The sequence below is a fragment of the Spermophilus citellus genome (genome assembly GCF_964194105.1).
Source record: "Spermophilus citellus genome assembly, chromosome: 17".
Classification (NCBI taxonomy): domain Eukaryota; kingdom Metazoa; phylum Chordata; class Mammalia; order Rodentia; family Sciuridae; genus Spermophilus; species Spermophilus citellus.
In genome coordinates, this window is record NC_138199.1 from 9324654 (window position 1) to 9351469 (window position 26816).

At 40.6% G+C, this 26816-nt stretch overlaps 1 protein-coding gene across 3 annotated transcripts in view; it reads right to left on the reverse strand.

Annotated features, from left to right (window-relative positions):
* Positions 1 to 3484: 3484 nt before the first annotated feature.
* The window catches only part of MYOCD (myocardin), a 97571-nt gene continuing 74239 nt past the window's right edge, over positions 3485 to 26816 (reverse strand). For all 3 annotated transcript variants that reach the window (XM_081271517.1, XM_081271516.1, XM_081271518.1), the window contains 7 exons: positions 23242 to 23516; positions 22279 to 22432; positions 16047 to 16976; positions 13680 to 13823; positions 12382 to 12510; positions 8557 to 8614; positions 3485 to 6720 (listed from right to left, as the gene is read on the reverse strand). In XM_081271517.1, coding sequence (XP_081127643.1) covers positions 6149 to 6720; positions 8557 to 8614; positions 12382 to 12510; positions 13680 to 13823; positions 16047 to 16976; positions 22279 to 22432; positions 23242 to 23516 — 2262 coding nt within the window. In that variant the 3' untranslated portion in view covers positions 3485 to 6148. The remainder of the gene's footprint in view (positions 6721 to 8556; positions 8615 to 12381; positions 12511 to 13679; positions 13824 to 16046; positions 16977 to 22278; positions 22433 to 23241; positions 23517 to 26816) is intronic.

The following is a 26816-nucleotide window of genomic DNA, read 5'->3' on the forward strand; positions in this document are numbered from 1 at the left end:
AGAGCAGGAAATCCACAGTGAATGAATTTGCACCTCCTTCTCATGGCCACAGAGCTTTGGTCAGGGACAGTTGTGACCTGCCCGGACTACTGAGAGCCAGTGTGAGGTATCTGCTAAAACACAGGAATGAGAAACTCACCCATGTTGAAATTCCTGAACTTGGGAATGCTGGCCACTTCTTTGCTTGTACATAGGATGAGTCTACCAGAAAGCAAGACCAATGCAAGAGAAGGCAGAACCATGGTATAATGAAAAATCAATCCTCATCTAAACTTGTATCTGAGACCCCCCAGACCAGAGCTTATTAGTAATCATAGTTCTTCCCACCTCCTTATATATTCACCAATAAGAAAATGATGGACATAAATAAATTTAGGAAAGAAAAGCAGGTCTCTTAGGGAGGCTATATGTATCTTATAGGTTATCTTATGCCCAATTTATTTTATGTTTTGTTTAGTTTGCTCAGTTGCTAAACGGATAAAGATCTTGGGTTGGCTAAGGTGTATGGGAATTTTAATGGGCATATTCACATAGCTTGACAATCTGTTTTGCAAAAGTAGTAGTATGACCAGAAGGCCATATTGCTTTTACACTCTCTGAAGCTTTTCTTTCAAGGGATGGAGACTCGCCATGGATACCTAATTTTTCCCTGCCCGTAGCAAGTGCCGCTTCTGTCCAGAAAAGCTTGTCATGATGACTGAAGAAAGAGGTAGAACAAAAAAAAAATGTTTTCTCCACTCTTCTCTTATTTACAAAGGGTTTCTGTATCTGGCCATCAAAACAAATCCTAAAATTCTGACAGTTGTTTTAAGTTACAGGAGATACAGACCTCCAAGTGATAGACAACTGCCCTTGGACCATGGAGAAAAACGATAAGAAACTTTGCATGGAAAATAGCTTTTAACCTAAAAGGCTTTCTTTCCCTTCTGGAAAAATGAAGACCCTTTTTATCATAGCTAAAAGTTTTCTAGTTTGAGGATTGGGAGATTCACATTGTCTTTGCTTCTGTGAAATGCAATCATGCAAAAAGTGCAGGCATGGTGTGCAGTGCTTAATATTTGGGCTTTGGAGGAGGGCAAATAAAAAATATGACTATTGTCTCTGCCATGTTTTAAATTATGTAACCTTACACAATTTGCTTAGCCTCTCTGAGCCTCAGTTTTTTTTTTTTCATTTGCAAAATGAGAATAATAATGGTACCACTTCATCAGGCTGTTGTGAGGATAAAAGGAAACGATGCTTGTAAACAGCATAGCACAGTTCCAGGGTCAAGAAAAAAAAAGGTTGACATCTCTTTAAAATAAACATTTTATTTAAAAATATATGCTTTTTTTTTCTTTTTAAAAAAAGAACACATGCCAACTTTGGTACTTTAGCCATTGCTTCTTTGCTCTTTCCAGTAATCCACATTTCTTTCTGAATACACCACCGCACAGGGGTTTGCAGACAACACATGCTTGCTCCTTTGTTCTTTACAAAGTGCCTCCTTGTATTTCACTGAGGGAGAATTTTAAGACCCAGCAATCGATTGCTGTAGTTCCTCACCACAAGACCATTGGAACTGAGCTCTGGGGAGCAGTGTGGGTCTTGTTTCTTTGGAAAACATTTAAATAGCTTCTAGGATCCCCATATCTATACCCACTTTCCAAAAATACCTGGGAACAGTTCAGTCGTCTATAGAAAACATATCTTCCCAGTATCCATGAAGGGAGCATGTGGTTAAAATAAACACAAGAGAATTCCAGGGGTTTGTTTGCCTTAATCCACAGGGATTATCACTGAATCCTATAACTAGAAGGGAATTTACTCACATATTGTTGGAGCCAATGAATCTTAGCACAATATCCCTGGCTGATAACAACAAAAGTTTTTACAAACCCCTCCCTGGCTTTAAATTGCCACCCCCGCCCTCCAGACAGTCTCAGCCTAGCCAGGGCCATTGAATTACAACCTACCAACTCAGCGCTATAGGACTATCTTGTCCCAGCACCTGGACTCTGTTAATAACATCTAATAAAGCATCAGCAATATCCGCATCTGCCCCACTGGTTTACAATTCGATTTATGGGGAAACTAAGACCCTAGACTCTTTCTACTCCAAGTTGTCTCACTGTCTGCTGGTAAGCCATGCAAAATGAAAACCCTTTTCATCCTAGCTGAAAGGTTTCGGAGATTCCCAGTGTCCTTGCTTATAGCAAAGGCAACTCCTTACTCATTCAACGTTTGAACAATCTGTGCTGAATCAATCCAGTATTAGATACCTCATGCTTTGCATGCAAGTAGGCATTAAATAATTATCCAATGGATGAGTAAATTTGATGTGGGAGTTTTCAGCCAGACTGCTCTAGAAGATTGAAGTTATAATAAATATTTTTTTTAAAAAAGAACTATCTTGAATGCTTGGCTAGGTGTTATTCTTTTTTTTTTTTTTCCTCAGATTGGAAATCACTGTTTTTGAATGGTGTGAGACTCTCACTTTACAGACCTTTGACAATTCAGGTGAAGGCTGTCTTGCTTTCCACCAGTACAGGTGCAATCACTGGGTTGTTAAAAATGGCTTATCATTTATGAGTTTGTGATGCAGTTTTCATAATGCAATATCTTAGCTGAACTAAGAGGTTCATGGATCAGTAAGTTGGGCCCTTTTTTTCTTTCCTCCTTCCCTTTTTTACTTCTCTCTTTCTTTTTTCCTTCTTTCCTCCATTCTTTCTCCTTCCTTCTTCCCTCTCCTGTTCATTCTCTTCTTTCTCCTCTTCCTCTCCCCCTCCATCTCTTTCCCTTGTGGATGTAGTCTCAGTATCATTTTAAAAGGCAGCATCATTCCTAAATGAGAATAGGCTTACTGAGAGAGCTTGCACAAATACATTTTCTGATTCCATTAGGTAAGTATGAATCAAGTGGATTGTGACCAGATTGGGAATGGCTACAAAGGTCTGCATCTCTGCATCACCATGGTAGGTCCAGGACTCTTAAATTCACATGGTCATCTTCACCTTTAAAAGCATTAAGACACAAGAATGTGGTCACTTCTCTGTATACCTTTTTAAAGTCATGCCCAATTTGCCACCACAAAAGAGGACACACCCAAGAATTTAAAATAAAAATCCCCAATAAGAGACAGATGAATTAACATGAATTATCTGCAGCCATCTTCATCGCTTCCCACTCAAGCATCTCCAGTTTTCTCCTCCCAATTCCCTGACACAGGGTGCATCTGGCATGTGCAGACTGTGGGAGGCGGTTAGACCAGTTATCTAGGGATCTGCTCTTTTAACTGTGTTAGTTTGTGGTAGCAAATAGGAGCCATTTTATCTTTTGTCTACCGTGAATCTTGTATTTCAGTCTTGAGGAATATGCGAAGAAAACACAACCCAACGTAAAGGCACAGTCTAGCCAAGTACAGAGGTCTCCTAATCAGATCTCATCCCTCAGCTAGAAATTCCCAAAGAAAAAGAACCATTAACACTCAGACCAGGTCTTCAAGTCGGGATACCATGTGAGTTTGTTTTCCAAAAGGAAAGAAAGGGGGAAAATAACATACAAAAGTGGACCGAGCAGCAAGCTTCATCAAGACTCAAATAAAACATCATCATCTGAGGAATAAACCAATGTGTGGAATGTGTCAATAAGGTCTTTTTCTCATAGCTTCATCTTCATTGGGATTTTTTTCCCTCTAGATTTTTTTGTTGTTGTTGTTCTGATAACTGACACACAAGCAAACTAATAAAATTTACCATGCAAATCTTCTCAAGCACAATGCAGATCAAGGAATGTAAGATGATTTTCATGTTCTTTTTATGGACTCTTCTACAAAAGACTGTTACCATCCATAGCTGCTAATGGCAAAGCTGTTCTGTCTTTTCACATCCATATTCGTTGGCAAGAGGAGCTTGTTCATGGTCAGCAAGTGGCTGTGAGTCACTGGGTTGGAGCCCCTAGTCATACACAGAGCGGCAACGTGTAATCTGGTTAATTAACAGGAACACGTAGTGAGAAAGGCCAGGTATCATTCACAGCAGATTGAGGGTTAAAGGCTTCTGGTATGGAACTCTGTAACACCGCTTTCAGGATACATGCACACACACACACACACACACACACACACACGTGTATGCATATATATGTGTGTGTGCATGTGCACACACATATAACAGTCTCAGCCTACAAATGTATAGAGCAAGATGTGTGTGTTGTGTGTGTGTGTGTGTGTATCCTCCACCCCAAATAAGATCTGGCAGCTTTCAGAGTAGCAGTCACCCAAAACACTCTGTGTTCACACGGTTTTTACAAGTTAACAATGGAATGACTTCTAAATCTTTGAAGAAACCAAAATGAGAACTTTTTAACATCACAACATTGATTATGTTCTCTATAAGTGCACAGTGAACAACATTTTTTTTTTACAAAAGAAGAAAACAGTGACTTAGTGACTTAAATTAAAAAAAAATAAAACAGCAATAGCTACTTTCTACAGCATGCAACATTATAAAATGGTGAACTGGAGCCACTGTGAGCCTTAGAGAGACTGTCCTGCAAATCGAGTTTTTTATTTTTCTTTCTTTTTTTTTTTCCCAACTGCCTTCCAAAGCACAAGAGGTAATGAGGAATGCTCATTATCGACCATGGTCTTTTGTTCCTTCCATTGCTTTCAATGTGCAATTGTGCTTTCTTTCAGAAACCCAGACCTGAAACACTCTCTCCTGTAAATATCATCCATACTTATCTTTACAATATGAATGATTTCCAATTTTCCCAGAGCAACCCAAATCGAAGATTGCTTGCAAATCAAATGAGAGTAAGAGTGAGCTTTGTGACCCATGGGCCAAGTCACCAGTTTCTTCCTAAGGAAATTCTTGGCACTTCCTTTGGCAGCAAACTGTGCAAGAGAATGGGTTCTGCAGGAGAACCTGGACTTTTAACCTTCTAAAACATGGCTTTATTAGGAGTGTGGAGCTTGTGAGAGCGGAGACATCCTCTCCTCCCAATATTGGGCCAAAAAAAAAAAAAAAAAGAGAGAGAGAGAGAGAGATCTTCAAAAAGAGGAGTAAGAAAAGGTTGATATCTTGAAAGATAAATGGAGTGGGAGAAAGATAAACTGAGGTGGACCCCCCTTCCCATCATAAGAACCAGAACAAGAACAACACAACAACAACAACAACAAGTTGGACCTCTATGAGAACAGTCCTGTAATAGCAATCCATAGTATGCATTCCTAGGGGGTGTGAGGAATGCTGTTTTCTGTCTAAATTATCCCTGATAATGGCTTCCTGGGTCTAGAGATACCTTTCTGCCTGCCTATCTCTAGCTTTTGGAACTAAAGGGGTTTATGTAGAAGAATCTGAGAAATCTTCTTCCATGGTCTTCTTGCTTTAAAGTTCTCACCTATTACACAATGCTTATCAGCACCCAGATGGTGGGAATGACTGGGTTACTGGCAGAAAAAGAAAAAGAAAAAAAAAACAGGTCTAGATGGAATTCTCTGGACTCAGTGCAAGTTACTTGTTTATCAGTGATCACACAGTCTAGGATTGGAACCACTCCTGTGGGGAAAGTTTTGGGGTGGAAGGATATTATGTTGATTTTGCTTTCCTGGGAATGGATTGGTTCTGTCCCTCTATTGCCTCGAGGAATCCCCAACTGAAGTTGGACCTTGTTGCTCTTTTGAAAGACAGACAATGGAGACGTAGGAAGCAGCCTCCACCATCCATATATCTTCCATAATCTTTTAAGGGCTGGCTTCCTCATGCTCTCCAAAGACTTTTTTTTAAAAAATAGTAATTCTAATAAATTCATGACAAAAGCTCACAGTATGAGCTTTTGCTCCAATAATGCCTGAGAAAAACTATGGGCTAGAAAAAATATTGGTATTCCAAAAGGCAGTGAAAAAAAATTTTTTTTTGCATCTGTATTCTGAAAATGCACATTTCTGAATGCACTGCTGAAATTATTAAACAGTTACTGAATGTTAGTAAATATAACATATATGTTTTTAAAAAATGACTCCTGCTTATTCTTATTGTCACAGAAGCTTCCATTGCTTCTTTTGGATTTTCTTCTTCTTCTTCTTCTAAATAAGGGAAGTACTTAAGGGTTGTGTGATAGATATCCCCCCATGGAATTCCTACTGGTCTTTCTGAGCATTGGCATTCTACCACTGCTGTAAGTGAAGGTCCATGGGAGAATTCAAATTGAGATCTGTGACATCCAGGAAATCAATGTTGAAGATGCTGGGGCCGCTGGTGGCAAGGGAGCTAAAGCCTGGTGTGGAGCTGGGTGGAGTGAGGTCCAGCCACTCCATGGTTTCCCATGGAGATTCTGTGAAGCTTAACTGCAGCCCACTGCTGTCCACAGAAGAGGGTGAAAACTGTGTCTGCATGGGGGAGAGGGAGCCTGGCAAGATCTCATGTGCATTGAAGAGGTCTTCTGCAGCCTTTCCGGAGAAGCCATCCATGATCCCATCGAAAGCAGGCTCGTCGTTCCCGATTTTGAGAAGGGCGACGTCGCTCATCTTTCCTAAGGGGCTGTGGGGATTTAATAAGACTTCCAGGTGCTCCTCGCTGTCGGCAGCATAGTGATCGAAGGAGAGCTGTCCTCCTGAAGATGCTGGTTCACAGGAGGCCGAGGGCTTGGGGAGGACCACAGCAGGACTTCGGGAAGGCCCCGGTATCTTTGGGACTTTTTGAAGACATGAATGATCCTCTCTGGCATCAGCGGGCATTTCTGTTGGCAAAACACAGTGCAAATTGTTATTCAGCATGGCATACAATGTGACAGGTGATGCTACTTCTCTGATCATTATTCCCCTCATTCTTCAGTAGTTTTGAGGGGTCCACCCCTGTCCACAGGCCCAGTCTCTTGACCACCTCTCTTCATCTGCTTTGATGCCTCTAAACCCTGATCCCCAGCCTTTGTGCCACTTCTGTGTCTCTCGTTCTCTGTCACTGCAGCATCTGTCCATCCTAGTCTCTCAGTTCCTTGTCTGTCCCCTCAGTGATGCCTGTGTCCCCCAACCGTTACACACATCTTGGATCTTGCCCCCAAACAATGCATCCCTCTGAAAGTTCTATTTCAAGCAAAAATTTCCCACTCTCTGTCCCTCCTGCCTCAACTCTTTCGTTCACTTATTAAGTACCCGGGACAAAAATTGTGTTGAGTGACTCCAATCTGCTGACCACCATTTAATCACTGTCCATCAGCCCTTCATGCATCATACCCTTCATATTATCTGATCCATCATGATAGTTACTTTTGTCCAATACCCTCAACCTCCTCTCTTCTGACTTTTTACCATACTAACCTAGCATACTAACGTTAAGACTGGATTAGCCTTACCATTGGCTTTCCCTGAATCGCCTGGATGTTTGAATAGAAAAAAAAAATTATACAACTAAGCCGATTAGTTTTATTTTGAATTCACAGTCTTAAGCCCACCATTAGCATTTACACGGCCTAACACTCTGCCCATGTTTCTCTAGTAAACCCAACTCATTCATGATTAACTGGAGACTGTTCATTCCTTGCCTGTCCCATACGACTCCTTCTGCACCCACATTCTTGGGTGACCTTGCCACCTACATCATTTAAAAAAGGGGCATCTGAGGGCTGGAGGTGTAGCTCGATGGTAAAGTGTTTAGCTAGCATGGTGAGACCCTAGATTCCATCCCCAACTCCACAAAAAAATGTACTGATCACAAAAAGGGAGGGGGGCTTCTGATATGAACTCTCTCTCATCTTTCCATCATATGACTTACATGCATATACACACCAGCACATGCACATCTCTTTCATCTTCTTTCTTGTTCCAATAGGAAATATATTTTCACTTGCTATCCACCCCATAGAGGAAGAGACTTTGTCTAGTGTAGAACTGACCCTTAGCATGGTGCCTAGCCACTCCCTCTCTGCATACTCTCGAGCTTTCATGCAATTGCTTCAGGGTTCAGCTCTGAACTTCTCTTTACACCTACACATAATCTCTTTGGGTCCTCCTATTCATTTTTTTGTGTGTGTTTTTAAATGCTAGGTGCGTACTTCATAATGTTTTTAAATCAATAAATGAACGAGTTGAAAGGAGGCAAAAGAACAGGATGATTATTTTTTATTGTTAACCTGAATAACATTTAAGCATGAATGGACCATCCAGGGGAAGATTACTAATTGAATTTCACTTTGAGTAGGTAGCACAAAACTTTCATGATTGGCTTGGTTCTTTTTCCCTTATCATTAAGAAGACAGGGGCATTGAGATCAGGACTGTAGAAAGAAATTATACAGCAAGAGAAAACATTTAGGGAAAACAAAGATGGGGTTGAAAAGTGAAAACTTAAAACGATGACTGCAAAGTGTTCCTCGGATGAAGGCAGAGAGGAATCATCAGCTAAACTTCTTTTATCTGCTCCAAAAGGGCATCCAAAGCTCAGAGGAAATGACTCTCTACCTGCAGCCCACCTGGTGCACCTGATTCAGTGTGCACTTGACCTTGGTCCTGGGCATTCTTTCTCTAGAGATTAACATAGGTGCAGAGGACCTTGATGGACAGGACACAAGGCAGTCTTACCTCCACTCTCAATGAGGACATCTAGGAGTTCATCCATCTGTTGACTCCGAGTCATTTGCTGTTGCAAATTAACCAAAGGAGAACGAGGCAATTAGAAGGCAATTTCACTTATGCAGAAAGGGGTGGCACTATAGGTTTTCAAACTAAATTTGGCTAAGTATTTTTTAAAATAGTAGTAAAATACAAATAATATATAATTTATAACCTAGAACATTTTAAGTGTACCATTCAATGACATTAAGTACATTCACATTTTTGGCGGAGGGGCGGGGGCAACCATCATCATCATTCATCTCTGAGAACTCTTAATCTTACAAATCTAAAACTCTGTACTCATTAAGGAATAACTTCCCAGCCTGCCCCTCCCCTAGTCCCTAGCAACCAACCATTCTACCTTCTTACTCCATGAATTTGACTATTCTAGGTTCCTTATAGAAGTAAAATCATATTGTATTTCTTCTTTTGTGACTGGCTTATTTCACTAAGCATACAGTCCTCAAGCCTCATCTATGTAGTGGCATGTGTCAGAATTTCTTTTCATTTAAAAATTGTTGGGCTGGAGATGTGGCTCAAGCGGTAGCGCGCTCGCCTGGCGTGCGTGTGGCCTGGGTTTGATCCTCAGCACCATATACCAATAAAGATGTTGTGTCCGCCGAAAACTAAAAAATAAATAATAAAAAATTCTCTCTCTCTCTTTAAAAAAATAAAATAAAATAAAAATTGTTATACTTGGCATAGGGCATTGAACTTAGGGATAGTTAACCACTGAGTCACATCCCTGGCCTTTTTATTTTTTATTTTAAGACAGGATCTCACTAAGTTGGCAGGGCCTTGCTAAGTTGTTGAGGCTGGCTTTGAACGTGTGTTCCTCCTGCTTTCGTCTCCTGAGTCACTGAGATTACAGGTGTGTGCCACGGCACCTGGCTCTTTTAGTTTTTGAAGATTGAATAATATTCCATTATTTAGATCTACTACATTTAGTTTATTCATTCACCTGTAGATGAACACTTGGATTGTTTCCACCTTCTGGCTATAGTGTATAATACTGTTATGATCTTGGGTAGAGTGGTGAAAGGTTTTTGAACTGTTCAATTAACTCTCAGTGTAAACTTTAGGCAGGTGATCTACAGGATGAAATAAGCTATTACAATAAGAAAAGGAGAAAACAGGCAGAATGACTTCCAACACAGAATATGCACTTTAGAATAAGTTTGGTTGTTTTAGCCATTTCCATCCTAGGAGCAGGGTCATCTTAAATACATAAAGAAATACCTTTTCTCACTCCGAAGTGAGAATCTCTCTTATTTGACCCGAGTGGAACCTGGCCCACATTTCCTCAGTTCCTCTTTGAAAAAGCTTGAGGAACTGGTAGAGCCTTGTAGAGTTCACCTTCTCCGCTCTGCTCATCTGAGTTGTTAAGTACAATCTTAAAAGTCCACTCTGCCTGACCTTTTGCTTTTCTATCGAAATCGTGAAGGATCAGCTCATGTTTCAAAATTCAGAGGGATGAAGTGGAGATATAGCAAGGGCAGCAAAGCATCCCTCTCTCCCCTGGGAGTTCAAAGCCAATATACATGGGCATCAATAATCAGTACAGATGGGAACACTGCTCCAAGACTGAGTCATTTGCCAGTCCGGACGGTACCACATGCTACAAGTTCTGGCAGGTAATGTAAATGAGCCAAAAATAGAAGAAAGAGAGAAAGAATGCAGAGCACAGCTGTGGCTCAGAGAAACACGGGGTACTTTGCTTTAGGTCATTGTTGTTTGGCAGCAAAGTGGATCCCATGTTGGCAGATCCCCTAGTTTTTCAAAACTGTGAGAAAGCCTTCCTGATCTATATAGCACATCTTTCCCAGAGGAAACTTACGGACAACTGGCCTTGCTCTGGGATACCAGTCAGTGGGCAGCAACCAAGGCCAGGTTCTTTTCTGGACTGAGCACCTCCACGCTCAGACCCTCAGTATCCTTAGGGGATTGGTTCATGACCTTTATTGGATACACCAATCCCCAGACACTCAAGTCCCTTGTATAAAGTCATGTAGTATTTGTATAGAACCTACATACATCCTCCTGTAAACTTAAAATCATCTTTAAGTTACCTATATTATCTGAATCATGTAAATACCATGTAAATAGTTGTTTAGGGAGTTGTGTACAAGTCTGTACATGTCTTTACAGATGCAGGTATCACAGGCCTAAAGTTACATGTGAATGGGACGTGAGGTGGATGATGCTCAAACAAGTGTTGGAAAGAGATGCAGGATCTATGAAGTGGCTAGCGCAAGGTGTACATCACTTGATTTACTTGGAGTCTATATAGTGCTTGGAATGTGGCCAATTTGAGATTGTTTTTTTTTTTTTTTTTTTTAACTTTCAGAAATTTTTTTTTCCCAAAGCATGTTTAATCCACAGCTGGTTGAATCCATAACATAGAGGGCTGACTATATGTTTTTCTTTTCTTCTTCTTTTTTTTTTAAAGGATAGACCTGCTAGAATTAAGGAAATTTTTTTAAAGAGAGAGTGAGAGACAGACAGACAGAGAGAGAGAGAGAGAGAGAATTTTTTAATCTTTATTTTTTTTAGTTTTCGGCGGGCACAACATCTTTGTTGGTATGTGGTGCTGAGGATCGAACCCGGGCCACACGCATGCCAGGCGAGCGCGCTACCGCTTGAGCCACATCCCCAGCCCCTCTTCTTCTTTTTTTTTTTATTTTTTGCTTGTTTGTTTTGTTTAGTACCAGGGATTGAACCCAGGGGCATGGAACCACTGATTCACACACCCCCGTCATTTTTTTATATTTTATTTTGAGACAGGGTCTCCCTGAGTTGCTGAGAGCCTTGCAAAATTGCTGCCACTGGCTTTGAAATGGTGATCCTCCTGTCTCAGCCTCCCCAGCCACTGGGATCATAGGCATACATCACCACACCAGGCCTGTTCTTCTTTTTCTTACTTTTGAAACGTTCCTAACACCAGTGAAAGTAGAGAACACAGGGACCTCCCTACATTCATCATTCAGCTTTAACAACCATCAATATTTTGCCCGGACTGTTGGATTTTAAAGCTCGGAAGAATCTTAGAAAGTATTGCCTTGACAACTATTCTCGCATCTTGAGAACCTATCATGTGCTCAAACAATATGGTAAGTGTCAGATTATGTAGAATCCTTACAAAATAAATATGGGCCCTCTTTATAGAAGTTGAGTATGTGCCCATCCTTCGTGGCAGTGGCAGGTGGCAGAGTTGGCGCTGAGGCCAGGAATCCTGGATGCCAGCCCAGCCTCTTCTTTCTGTCTCTCTCAGCTTCTATGACTGCTCCTTGACTTATGATGGGATGACATCCAGATAAGCCCACTGTCAACCGACAATACCATGAGTCAAAAATGCATTTAATACACTTAACCTGCCAGGCCTATTGGCTTAGCAACAGAGCACGCTGGACGATGAGTTGCTTTCCATCATAACTATGGGGCTTCCTAGGAACTGAGGATCGCTGCTGCTGCCCAGCCTCGAGAGAGGATTGTATCACATCATCAGCCTGGGACAGGTTCCAAACTCAAAGTACAGTTTTGAGTGCAGTGGACAGTGTATTGCTTCATATACCATCATCAAGTCGAAACATCCTAAGTTGAAACATCCTGAATTGGAACCATCTGTATACGCATAAATACCATCTACTTTTAGTGTGTGCTTTGTTCGTCCTGTTGGGAAGGCCCTCTGCACATTCCACGTCAGAATTTACAGACCGAGTCAAGTTTAACAATACACGACAAAGGGCCATTGAGTCCATCTGACCTTCCATAAGAGACAAACCATGTGATTACCTGCTTGACTGCATCTTCATAGGAAGGAGGCTGTGTTATCTCAGAAACCGTTGAACTGGACTTAGGAAAAGTTGGGGATGCGATCGAAAACTTGGGCCCCGCCTGATCAGAAGGGTGTAAACCAGCCATCTGTGTGTCGCAAAATACAGAGAAAGGCATTCAATACATGGATGAGAAGAGGCACTGCTTCTGTTCTAGAATCTACAAACTACTTAAAAAAAATAAATAAAAATAGGGCTGGGGATGTGGCTCAGTGGTAAAAGCACTTGCCTAGCCTGTGTGAGGCTCTGAGTACAATCCCCAGCATGCCCCCCCTCCCCCCAAAAAATTAAAAACAATAGATCTAAGACAACAACAACCACAACAGTAACTAGCCAGAGATTACATAATAATAACTAATTCTAATTTATCAACAATAGTATATATTCCTGGGGATTTATTGCTGGTGGCATTATAAAGTGGAAACCCTAAATCTTTATTTCCCCCTCTAAAGTACACGCTTTCTCTTAGGAGAGAACAAGAAAAAACAAAACAAAACAAAGAAAAACAAACAAACAAACAAACAAAGGAAATCAGAGTCTAATCCAATACAAAGGAATTCACCAACCTAGGAATTTCCATAGCAATTCGTTCCCCAGGTCATTTCATTCCAAGTGTGTATTTGCTCCATTAAGGCATTGCTGGGGTCTCTGAACCAGCTTTGTTTATTGTAAGTATGTTCTCCTGTGGGGTACCTGGCCCGTGTCAGGGTCCCCCTCCCTCCTCTGATCTGTGGCACTTGGCTCTTTTGTGTCATGACTAGCTTATTTTTGTTTCCCTCTTGCTGCCTGATTGCACCTTGGAACACCCCCTATCCTGGACCCTTCGCACCCCTGGTTTCTTCTGCCAGATGATGCTCACCATTTCTGCCTTTTGCCACATAATATGGCACTGTGATCTTACCTCTCTGTTTCTTTCCATGAATCCCTGTACCTTGTCTTTCCTCCAACATTCTTTCCCCATACCCCTCAATCTTCAGCTTCACAGAAACTGGTTTGTTGCCCAAACTGCTTTGCAAACACACCATGCCATTTTCGTCACTGTGATTTCTGGAACAACTCCCAGCAATGATCCCCTCGGAGATACTCATATTTGTACATCCATTTCAAGGCATTTCAAGTGGACCCTTTTCTCTCTGAAATGAAATTTTCTTCTGCCTTGGAACCTCTCATCATTTGTATTGGAGGACAGAGGAGGGAGGCACAGAAGAGAGAAGAGGTGATGCACATTTCAGGTCTGAACCTTTCCCAGGTACTTACCTTTGGCTGTACACCTGGGCTTTGGGGGCAAGGGTTGCTCCCAGCACCATGACTGCTATCTGCTTGGGCTCCAGAGAAAGGCGGGTGGAGGCTGGAAGGCTGGGGAGAGAAGCTTGGAGGATGGCCATCGTGTGCCCCTGAGTTCTGCAGAAAGGAAGACGTACCAGCTCAACATCAGAGGTGTGCTCTCCTATTGCTTTTGCTGACACTTCTGCGCCCTGCCGGGTGCTCCTTGGAGTCTTATCTTTACAGGAATTCCTAAATCCCATTAGCAGACCAACGTGCCTAGAATCTACCTTTGCACTTTTCACATATTGCTCATGAATTTCCAGTGCCTCTCACAAATTCCAGCGTAGGATCTCCACCTCTAATGTGGATATGTGTTCAATTTGCAATTTGCTTCTGGTGCTGTTTACTTCTCTGAAAGCTTAAATTCTTACATAGAGCAGGAACAACACATCGGTACAGTCGACCTCACTATCTTTATTCCTTTATGTCCTTTTCTTCCTTCTCTCGCTATTTTAATGCTACATTTCCGGTCAAGTCTGACCCATTCATAAAAACTTCCTAGACCTTTCTAACCTTTTATGACCAATCTTCACCGTCCCTCCCCCCACCAACTTACTGCAACATTTAATGTTATAGGCACAGTCATCAATATTGTTACCCTTTTATCAGGAAATTGTTAATATCTTCAAAGAGTCTTTGTAAACCATAAATCACTGTACAAATATTAGTTCTTCTTCATAGCACCAACATCATCCAAATTGAAAACTATGGCCCAGAGCTATGTCTCCAGAGCTATTTTTTTTTTTACCATTGTTGCCTAGGACATTATGCATTCCATAAATATTTATTAGCAGTGATAATAATCCATTGTAGACCCAATGGCCCCCAGAATACTCCTCAGGAATGGGTATCACTCATTTGAATGTGTTGTTTTGGTAAACTTGTACCAATGTATTGTCATTATCTTTAGCTACACCTCATATTACCAAGGTAGCAATATTGCAATATTTAGTGTGAAAAGGACATGAACTTTAGAATCAACTAATCCTGGTTCATGTGATGCTGGGAAATAGGTCTAATCTTCCCGAGCTTCCTTTTCCTCAATGATGACTAAAGAATTACTTACATGCATGCCTCTTAATACTTAGCACTTGGCACGTATCATAATAGTGGTTTCTTCCTTTCCTAATTCCAGAACATTTTCATAATATAATTTGCTTTCTCAAACTCATACAAACTTTCTCAATCATTCTTCAATTTTGTGGACAAAAATGAAAGTCTTTGCTGATCATGTCGGTCTAGTCTTTGAATTACTCCTTGAAGTCTACAACTCTTCTAACTCCTAATTTCTGAACATTCCACACATATTCCCATCTCAGGACCCATGTTCTTTCTATTCCTCTTTTACCTTCAGTGACTTCACCTAAAATATTCATGATGTTTTCCTCCTTTAACTCTTTCAAGGTTTTCCTCAGATGTCTCTGGCCCTTTGATTCAAGGTTACAAAGTTTCAAACTTCTCACACAAACACAACACTCTCTCTGCTCTTTCTCTATCAGATGTATCATCTTCTGATATATTATATAATTTACTTTTTTAAAAAAAAATTGCTTATTGTCTGTCTTCCCATGAGTCTAGAGATTATTTGGCCAGTTCAGCATTAACCTCCAGTGGCTAGAATAGAGGATGGCACATCTTAGGTGCTGGGTAAATAGTTCTACTATATAGACTATAACATGGAAAGAAGAATAGGGTCTGGTAACTTCCTCTTCAACTTGCTTGATGAAATGATCTGGGCTATCATAAGAGTGATTCCAAGCAGTCCTGAGAGCAAACTGGTCAGCAAACTATAGCCCACAAATTAAATTGTGCTTACTGCCTGTTTTTGCAAATAAAGTTTTATTGGAGCCATATGCATTCATTTATAAGATATCTATGACTGTTTATGTGATGAAAGGGCAAAACTGAGTAGTTGTGACATGCAAAGCCCCAAATATTTACCATCTAGTACATTCTTTTAATTAATTAATTAGGTACAAGGGGTTGATTTCAGAAGCACTTTACCACTAAGTTGTATCCCCAGTCTTTTCTAATATTTTATTTTGAGACAGATTTTGCTAAATTGTGGAGACCCACCTCCAACTTGTTATCCTCCTGCCTCAAGTCTCCAAGTCGCTGGCCAGGGGTGCGTCGATCCACCTGGCTGGTTATATAACAAGTGTGCCAGCCCTGTCTTAGAGGGTAAGTGAACCTGGTCTACTGTGGGGGCTTGTGGATTGCTTCTTTAGTAGTTGGAAATTTGCCTTCCAACTTCCTGAAAGAGGGATACACACTGGGTGTGTAGCGAGGTGTTCTTACCTGTGTGGTGCACACCTGGCTGATGGGTGAGGAGACCCTGTGCCCTTCTCCCTGGGCCTTGGAAGATGAGGGTAGGAAGTAAGGGTTGTTGGGCGATGGGGGCAGACTGATGTGCTGCGGGCTTTTCAGGGCTCCCAGTGGCGAATGCTGCGGAGAGCACTGGGGACTGAGAAACGTGGAAGAAAGTACGTTGGTTTGACCTGAGGACTCCACACAGTGAGCGTTTCCAAGGGGCAGGAGTGGAGCCGCTTCGCAAGCAGGGGGTTGACTTTCGGAGCTGTTTTGTCCTTTCACGGACACTTGTTGGGATGCAAAAGGACAGCTGGAGACCGCATCTTCCTGCTTGATGGGGGCTGCTAAGAAGGGCAGGGGCTTCTTTTCGGAACAGTTATTGCTTTTCTGCTTCTGAAGCTGCATCCTCAGCTCTTCCACCTGCCTTTGCTCTTGCTGCAGTTTCCAGGTCAGTTCATTGATGACCTTCTGCTTCTCCACCAGCATCTTGTCCTTCTCGGAGTCCAGCCCATCCAGCTCCGAAGGACCCGAGCCCCCGTTCAGGCTGCTCATGAGACTTTCCTCCGTGCAGACGTGCACTGGGGACGGGTGCAGACCAAAGGACGGAGAGGCGTCGGTGAAGGTGTCCGGCAGGGACCCGGCCACCGACAGGTCAGACGAGGCGGGGGAGATTGGGGGGCTGGAGCTGGTGCTGCCGAAGCGGTAGAAGCCATTGGATAAGGCACTGGTGGAAGGGGACGACTGGTAATTGGGCAGCGCGTTGGGTGTCACGGGAAAAGTGACAGTCGTTATGTCGCCGAAGTTGGGTACAGAGTTGCTGGAACAGTCCTGGAAGGGTCGAAGCCGGTCCATAAGAGCCGTTTTGGTGCCTGACACCGGCAAGCCCCGTATCCGAAGCTGTTGTCTTAATTCAGAGACCTAAAGAAACCAGGACGCTATTAGTGTGCTGCCTAGTGACAATATTTTTAAAATGTCTCTTCAGAATTAAATTAGTTTTAAAATGTCATATATGGAATTTTATAATGTCCACTCCTCTTTTTTTTCTCTGCTTCTTCTCAATATCCCCTCCCACCCTTGATATAAATTGGTTTTGCACAATTTGAATGATTCCTTTTGACTCTTATCATATATACAGGTGCTCCTCAGTTTATAATGGGGGTGATGTCCTAATAATTCCATGGTAAACTGAAAACATCGGAAGTCAAAATGCATTCAATGCACCTAACCTACAGAACATCTCAGTTTAGGGTCAGAGGGTCAGTTCATCCGATTATTTCAGGGGAGACTCAGAGGTATGATCACTATTATCACTCAGCATCTTCAGAAAGGATCAGACAGCATATTGCTAGCTAGGGAGAAAAGTTCAAAATTTGAAGTGCAATGCATACTGAACATGTGCTCTTTTCTCAGCATTATAAAGTAAAAATATCATAAGTTGAGCTATTTTAAGTTGGGGACCATCTGAACCAAGTGTTCATGGCCTGAGAGTCATGGAGATGTGGATCGTAAATGAATGGTAAAAGTCACCTAATTTGCTGACCTTCCACCCCCATTTTGGTCCTTATTCCCATTTTATAGATGAGCAAAGCTGTAGCTGCCTGGTGTAGACAGATCCCTCACATGATGATCCCTAAGCATAGTTGAATTTACAGGACTTCTGGCTCTCTGAGTCAGGCCTCTTCTCACCATATCTTCTTCCTCAAACTTAAGCATGCACTTGAGCAACTGAGGATGTGTGATAACACATATTACACTTTGGAGTTCTGGTTCAATAAATCTGGGTGATGACTAAGATTTTGCATTTTTAACAAATTACCAGGGGATATTGATGCTTCAAGTCCCTGGACCAGACTTTGAGAATCTCAGTTCTACATTAACATTTTTGTCTTAATTTTAATGATGAATGTTTGACAATCATATGTTGATGGAGGGTGGGAGGGATGGAGAGAGAGAGAGAGAGAGAGAGAGAGAGAGAGAGAGAGAGAGAGAGAGAGAGAGAGAAAAAAAATATCAGTCCAAACCCTTACCCTTACCCTAGCTCTGCAATCCTCTGTGCCTCATTCATGACATGGAAATGGTAATACTTGCCTTATATATTTCTGTGAGGGGCAAATGGCTTGAATTTTGTTAAGCTCTTGGAATAGTTCCTAGTAAAGACTTATGCAATGTTAGGTTAATATTTTTTTCCATATATGTGTGTGTGTGTGTGTGTGTGTGTGTGTGTGTACTGGGGATTTAACCAGGGGCACTCAACCACAGAGCCACATTGCAAGCCCCCCCTTTTTGTATTTTACTTAGAGATAGGGTCTCACTGAGTTGCTTAGGGCCTCAATAAGTTGCTGAGGCTGGCTTTGAAGTTGAGATCCTCCTATCTCAGCCTCCCAAGCCCCTAGGAATACAGACGTGCATCACCATGCCCAGCCTTTTCCATATTTTTTTTAATTAGTGCATAATGGTACATAATGGTGGTGGTTTACTATCATTGTAACTAGTTGATCCCTGCATTTTTTATAATGTTCATAAATTGGAAACTATAAAATATACACAAATATGGGAACTTTGAATAAGTGATGGTGCATGCAAATGATGGAGTACTTCAAAGCCATTAAGATTTGATGCTATACATGGGCACATCTGTAATCCCAAGAGCTCAGAAGGCTGAGGCAGGAGGATCACAAGTAGAAGTCCAGCTTCAGCAACTTAGGGGTCCCTAAGCAACTTAGTGAGACCTTGTCTCAAAATAAAAAATAAAAAGTAATAGGGATATAGCTCAGTGGTAAAGCACCTCTGGGTTCAATCTCTGGTGCCTCCTGCAATAAAAAGGTTGATGCTATAAAGTGTTGCCCTTGGATGCTGAATATTTATTTATGGTATATTATTAAGTGAAAGAAAGTTTGAATTGATTATATTTTTAAATATATATAAATATATATAAAATATATAAATAATGTGCATATATATTTAAACCTGTTTGCATGTGAAAATATCTAGATAAATATATACTAAAATGTCAACAATGGGATTCCTTATCTGTAATTTCTAAATACTCCACATAAGCATATTGCTTTTGTGATTAAAAAAGGAAATGCATTAAATAGGTAAGTTTCAATAATTTTGCAAAAAAGAATATATAGAGAAATATTCTTTTGAGATTTTTGTAGAGAAAGATATTTTGGGCATAAATTTAGAGGAAGAAATCATAAGAATATTGACAACCAAAATTTAAAACTTCTATAAGACACAAGAACCATAAACAAAATGAATGTGAATCCAAGTAGCAATCTTGGAAAAAAAATGATTGCAGCACAAATAATAAAGTGCTTTTAAAAACTCCAATTTATTAACTGTGCTTACCAATATAAAAGAAAAAAAAGGCTGATACCCAATATAAAAATAGATAGGAGAAATGATCCAGTTCTTCATAAACACAAATAAAATTTAGATAATGACCAATAATGTATGTGTATCATCATTAGTAACGCAAAAAATGAAAGTAAAATAAATATGTACCTATGTTGGAATTCATCAAATTGACAAAGAAATGAGTAATAACCCTTTGTGTTAGTGAGGTAGTAGCGAAAATAAAAATGTTAAAAAGAAAAAAGATCTTTATTATCTTTCTATTTAAAACATGGTCCTTGGGTTGGGGTTGTGGCTCAGCTGTAGAACCCTTGCCTAGCACAAGTGAGGCCCTAGGTTTGATCCTCACAGCACCACAAAAAAATAAATAAAGGTATTGTGTCTAACTACAACTAAAAAATAAATATTAAAAATAAATATTAAAATAAAATAAAACATGGTCCTGATCATCAGTGCAAGTAATATGTGGGATCTAGTTAGAAATACAGAATCTCTAGCCCCTCCCTAGACCTACTGAATCAGAATTTGCATTTTATCAAGTGCCTGGGTGATTCATGTATACATTAATGTTTGAGTAGTACTGCTTTAACATGCTGCTTCTGGGAATAAACTGGAACAAATTTTCAGGACAGAAATTTGGTAATATGCCTCAAGAACTTTTAAAAATATTAATACATTTTTCATTCCAGAATTTCAGTTCTCTATAGTTAGCCTGGAGAAATAAAGCAATTAATAGATATATGTACATAGGCCATTGAAATCATTTTTCGAATAACAAAACTTTTGGCAGTTAGTTAAATGTCCTATAGTGGAATGTTAACAAGGTGGTGAAATGATATGTAGCTATTAAAAATAAAACTTTTATTGACTACTAAAAGTTACGAAAAATGTTCATGATGTGTTAAAAAAAGAAAGCATGTCAGAAATTTATGTACACATAATTATTTAAAAATAGTTATTGTAAAACAAAATATGTTCACAGGCATCATAAATCTAGAGGGAAATATAATCTGTTGTGCTTTCTGAGAGTCTTGTCTACTAAAAGAGTATTTACTTTTCTATATTCTATCATATTTCACTGTGAATGTATGTTGTTGTATAATCAGTTAAAAGTTACCCAAAAAAGATGGAATCGACTTACGCTAGCAACGAATATTCTATTTCCCCATATCTTGCTGGTAATGTCTTATCTACTTTTTTTCCCTTTAGATTTGCTGGTTTAAAAAAAATGCAAGATGGTAACACATTATTGTTTTAATTTTGAATTACTTAAAATTAATGAGTTCTACGTTTATTTTTAGAATCTGTTCTGGCACTGAATAATTTAAGCAACATTATTAAATAATGCAGCTCGTATTCTAAAATAAAATGAACACTTGCTGAGTTCAATTTACCTTAAGTTTCAGATTATTATGCTCTGTGGCCTTGTTTGGGATGAAGACCTGCATCCACCTGTTTGCTACATTCCCTGGAGTTTTAATCATTGATCACTTTTTAAACCATTTATTATGGAAAAATTCAAACATACACAGAAGTTGATAGACAAGTATAATGAACCTCATGTACTTTCCAACCAACACCAGCAATTATCAGCCAACTTCTGCCCAGTCTTATTTCTCTTATATCCTAATCTATTTCTTTCCCTACCTGCCCTAAATGATTTTTTAAGCAAATCATTTAATTCCATCTGTAAATATTTGGTAACTATCTCGAAAAGATAAGCAGTTTTTTTAAAAATAAAAACTAGCGTTAGCACACCTTGAATAATGAACAATTGTTTCCTAATGTCCATCAAACATTTTCCCAGTTTTAAGTCTTCCCAGTCCCACCCCCTTGGCTCTTGTTCTCACTCTCAGTTCCTCTCACTCTCCAGTTTTTAAGAAAGGGAATGCAAAACCCCATTTATGTTCATCTATTCATCTTTTTCAGTTCTGCTGTGATGGATGATGGACAGATGGATGAATATGCCAACCCTAAGGATTGCTTTGAAATGCACCGGATTCAACTTGAAGTTCACTGACCCTTTAATGAACCCAGATCCATGTAGCCTGTGATGGGAAGTAAATTTCTCATGCATGTGTTATTTAACAAGGTGTGGCTTCAGAGCAGAAGTCCCCAGATTTGAGAATTTCATAGAACAGGCCATTGTTTTCAATTATATTACTGACATTAGGTTACTAACATTCCATCTTACTCAATAAGGACCAAGGTTCTTATTTCATGGTATCCTCATTTAATAAAAAGGCACATGTACAACCCCACCCACAACCCTCAACTTCTGTTCACTACTAGCATTGTTTTCCAATTTCAAAACATTATGAGAAAATATATACTTTGGATTAATATTGCTCAGATATGTAGTAGGTACCTAGATGCTTACTTGGTTCTTATTTTTCTCATTTCATCAGAGATTTTTTTTTAAAAAGTTCATCATGGAATTGGCCACAGTTTAGAGCATTCTGAATGCTTCATATAAATCCCACAATGACACTGGGCTAAACTCTATCATATATATGAGTCCATTAATAATAACTCATTTATGCAAATGAGGAATCTAAGATGCTGAGACATGGGAAGACCAGCTCAGGTTGGGCAGCCTGGAAAGCTGAGCTGGGGGCCTAGAGCTCTGTGCTTTGTGGGGGTGTCTGACCACCTGGGTGGACATCCAGTCATTCCCTGAAGCCTCTTCCATGTACTCTCCACTTTATATTCTCTTACCCCAGAAATCTGTTGGCAAAGATTATAATGAATGATATATTGCTGTATTTGTCAAATAAACCAATGGAAAGAAAGGAAGAGGGGGGAAAAGAAAAGAAGTAAGGAAGAGAGAAACAGAAGGAAATCATGTTCAATCTTATACCTTTAGATCATCCAGGTTAGGTGGGAGTGGGCCTGGCTTGAAAGAAGAGATACCAGTTTGTCCAGAAAAACTGTTTTTGACGGGAGACAGAGGGGTATTGCTCAGTGGTGCTGAAGAGGAGTTTGGATTTCGGATCATCTGTTCATTGGGTTCTCTAAAAAAGAAACAAAGAAGCACTTAAAATACAATCAAATGTATATGGGTAATGTGTATTTGAATCACACAGTAATAGGTCGCACGGATCAGGCATGTAATAAACCAGCCGAAGAGAAATAGCAGCACAGGCTAGATGGCAAGTGGCAAAAGACCCTCAAGCTTGATTTGGGGGAGACAGGAGGGAGGGGTGGAGACTTCAGCATATGGAAGAGTGCATGTCCATCCATGACGTAGTTGATGCACTCTTCTGGGGAGTCCTGAGCATGCAGCATTTCGTAGAATTGCCAGTGTGACCTGAGAGTGACCAGAAACGGGAGAGAATACACATTCCAACTTCATAAGTGAGGATATTGACCATTCCAAAGGTGACCTGGTCATGTGATCACAAAGCCCCTGGGCTCAGGAGTCAATCTTTTGAGACTCTCACTGAGCGATTCAGCTCTGTTGTTTCCCAGAGTGAAAGTAGAAGGGCACTGGAATTGTGAGCGATGCCAACACTACATTCTTAGCTCTTTCACAATTCACTTTGGAAATGCCCATAGCTTCCTTTTTCTCCAAAGAACATTGATTTGCTTGTTTTATCCCAGCCATATGATCCTGAAAGTTGTGCATGGTGTCTAAATACAGTCATATTTCAAACGTATCAGAAAAAAATAGATTCTTATTAGAAAAAAAAACATATATATCTGGATGAATATTCAAACATACCAGAGACAAGGACATGTGTGTTGGCCCCATGTGCCTCAGCAGAGAGAAGCCATTCCCTACCTCTGTCCCCAGCCTCCATTCCCAGATTGCCTGACTTACTTGAGTTGCGCTTGGTGCATCCCAGGGTAGTTGAATCTGTGTTGTTGTTGTTGTTGCTGCTGCTGCTGCTGCTGCTGCTGCTGGCTGAGAATCTGGAGCTGCAGGAACAGCTGTTGTTGCTGGAGCAGCCGAGCATAGGCTGAGTCCATGGGCGGTGGGGACTTCTCTACCTTCTGGTCAGGGGGAATGTACTGGTGATATTTAAGCTTCTTCACCTTGGGCTTGGGGTCCTTGGGCTTTTTGTGGCGATTCTTACTGTCACCCAAGGACTTGGACTGTAAAGGGTATGAGGAAATGGCATTTGCCTTAGGTGACGAAAAAGAATGACTTGGTTGTGAGGAGGTTTTAACCTAATGGATATTATTAAATCCTGGAAATACAGCATAGCACATGCACGATGCACAAAGAATTCCTACAACATCAATGGTTTGGAGGAACCAATCTGCTGCAAATACAACCTCCTGAAGTATCACTCCTTAAGACTGGGAAACTTAAACCTTAGAATTGGCTTCAGGAGTTTTTCCTCCCTGGAGTAGGGTAGGAGGTCAGGCTGAGTTTCAACGAATACATTCTTCCTGTCCTAAAATCAACGGGTAACCTGACATTCCGATGCTGGGCTTACTCCTAAGGCAGTCCTTTCATCTGTATGCACACAATTGCCTTTCATCAAGCAGGTAATAAATTGACTTATTAATGACATAAGCTTAGAGGAAGTTAAGGTGGCTTTTGTAAATCCAGTATGTGGTTCTCTGCTGCTCTGAGCCCAGAGTAAAACAGAACTGCCCGTTTACCCTCCACCCTCACCCCACTCAAATGCTGATATATAATCAGGAAATGGCACCTCTGAAATAATGACTCTTTATTTATTATGGGAAGGGTGAGCCACCCACTGGAACCCTTCCCAGAAGTGACCCATTGTAGAGCCTGACTTGGACACAGTAAAGGAAGATTAGGGTACAGCCTTGGCAGTGAAATTTTTGAACATGGTACCAATACTTAAGATGACTACATCTCAGTTCCATTACCTGCAAGTTGGGGAAAGTATTCTCCTATCTTCTATCTCAGTGATCAATATAAAGACTATAACCGATAATGTTGAAGTGATAAGAGATGCTCAATGAATAGGGTAATTCTATTGATAACCTGCTTCTAAAATCAAAAGGCCTCATATATTAGGAAATAAATAAATTTTCACTTCTTGACTTTACTATAGGAGGTTGAAATGGAGAACAAGGATATTATGACCAAAGATTTTTAAAGATGTGGAGAAAAACTGGAGGGAAAGTGTGGTACCATCAGTGTCCAGAAGAGGGGGCTCCTGAATAGCTGGCAGGTATATTTGGACTTGGCAGCCTCCCCATTTCAACCACAAAATACACATCTGAATGTGACCTTATCCAAGGGGCCTACAATTTGCTTTTCTCTGACTCAGCTCATCCTACCACCAAAGGCTCTTTTGTTTTCTCAAAGAGTGTTCTTCCCCGAGACTAATGAATAACAAGTGCAAGTATTTTTGTGTGCATGGTGGCTTATTTCTTCATGCTCATTAATCTATTAGTGTTCCAATGAATTAATCAGTCTGCTGTGCTGGAGAGTTTCTACAGGGGTTCCTGCAATCAGTTCTGCCCTGTCTTGCTCCAAATCAGCTGCCGGTGCCATCATCTCCCAGAGATGACTGGGGAGGATGGGAGTAGCAGCCCTGGGTCTTGAAGCTAAGTTAGGGGGTCAAGGAGGATTTTTTAGTTTGTTTTTGTTTTTTTGATTTTTTTCTTCCTCTGCTTGTCTAAGCACGGGGACTGTGAACATTCCAGAAGATATTGAAATGATCATTTTTTTTTCTGAATAGCGTGGGGACAAAGATGACTGAACTTATGGAAATGCATAGTTTCATTCTCTTTTTTTTTTTGAGCTTTGGGGATATTAAAGTTGTATCTGTTTGTTTTTCTCTTTACAGCTACACAGAAGGAGAACACATTAATCTTTCTAAAAATGGATCAGAAGTGGATCCACTTCAGTGCTTAAAGACTCAGGCATAGATGTGTGAACCGGATTAGTGTATACATGAGAGGTAGCGGTGTGGCTTTGGCTAGAAAGTGCATGATGTTCTAAAACCGTACCGATTCAAACACACACACACACACACACACACACACACACACCTGGGCTTTGCCAAATAACATACCACCCCAGAAGCCTGCAATGTGCTGATCTTGCTCTGCAAGGTGAAGCCGAAACTCAGTAATCTGCCAAGGGAAATTTCACCAAGCTGCCTAAGTCTCTCTTCTCTAACACCGGACAGGCTTTCTTTTCTTGCAATTTTCTGCCATCTGAAATAGCCTTGCCATCTGACACTCTGGCTCATCCTTTCAGGCTGGCTCAAGCCCTGGATCACTTAGGAAGCCTTTCCTAACTTGCAGTGAGGTGCCCTGTCTGCACTCCTCATGTGGCATTTCGAGGTTGCGTGAGGATGGTCACATCGGGGTATTTCCTGCCAAGGGGGTGAGGCAGACTGAAATCCAACCCCCAGTCTCCTTCCTAGACCACTGGCTTTGAGGGAGCCACCTGTGGCTGCTTGGGGAAGGAGAACCTTTTTTAAATTTTCAATATAAAAGAAACAAACACACCACCATCATAACCACATTAGTACATTCAGAATATTATGCAACCATCACATCTATCTAGTTCCATTACCCATAAAACAGTCATCCCTCATTCCTTCTTCCCTTATTCCCCAACAACCATGAATGTGCTTAGATCTTGAGAGATCTGATTATTCTGAGTATTTAATGTAAGTGGAATCATATAAATGGCTTCTTCCTGTACTGGCATAATATTTTCCAAGGATCATTCATTTTTCGGCAGGTATCATTATATTTTTCCTTTTCAAGAGTGTGCAATAGACAGTCTTATGGATAGACCATATTTTATGTATTCAGTCATCAACTGATGGAAATTTGGGTTGGTTCCAACGTGTTACTGTTGTAAATGGTGCCTAATATTAATATTCATGTACCAGTTTTTGTTTGAACACCTGTTTTCAAATTTTAACCTAACAGGGATAAATCTTTAACAACTGGGATGCATAGGTATTGATCAACTGGAAGGGACGGTGACTCATATATAAGTAACTTGCCCTCCTGAACCAGCTGGATATCGGTATTAATACCATACTTCACTGAAAGATCTGGTCTTTCTTTTGGGATCCTATTATAATTTCTTGGAACAGTGAGGTTGACGACTTTGCTAATTTGAATTATGCAAAATTTAAATATGCTGATAGAGACATTAATAAAACGTCTCTTTATCTATAGCATGAGAAATCACGTGAATCATCTCCCTCTCCTTCCTCTGCAAGGCATAGAATTCATCAGTTTTCACATAATGTCAAGGCTGCTGAGCTGAGTGACTTGTAAACTGGGTTTATGCTATTGTGGTTTGGTGGGGGAGCTTTACTAGAAAATTAAAATGCCTACCATCCTGTGAGAGCATAAAGCTGTTACTTTATCATTGACTTGTGCCTCAATTTATAACCTCCCACACTTTTTCTTTTCAATCCCCAAAGAGTCATTTCAGCA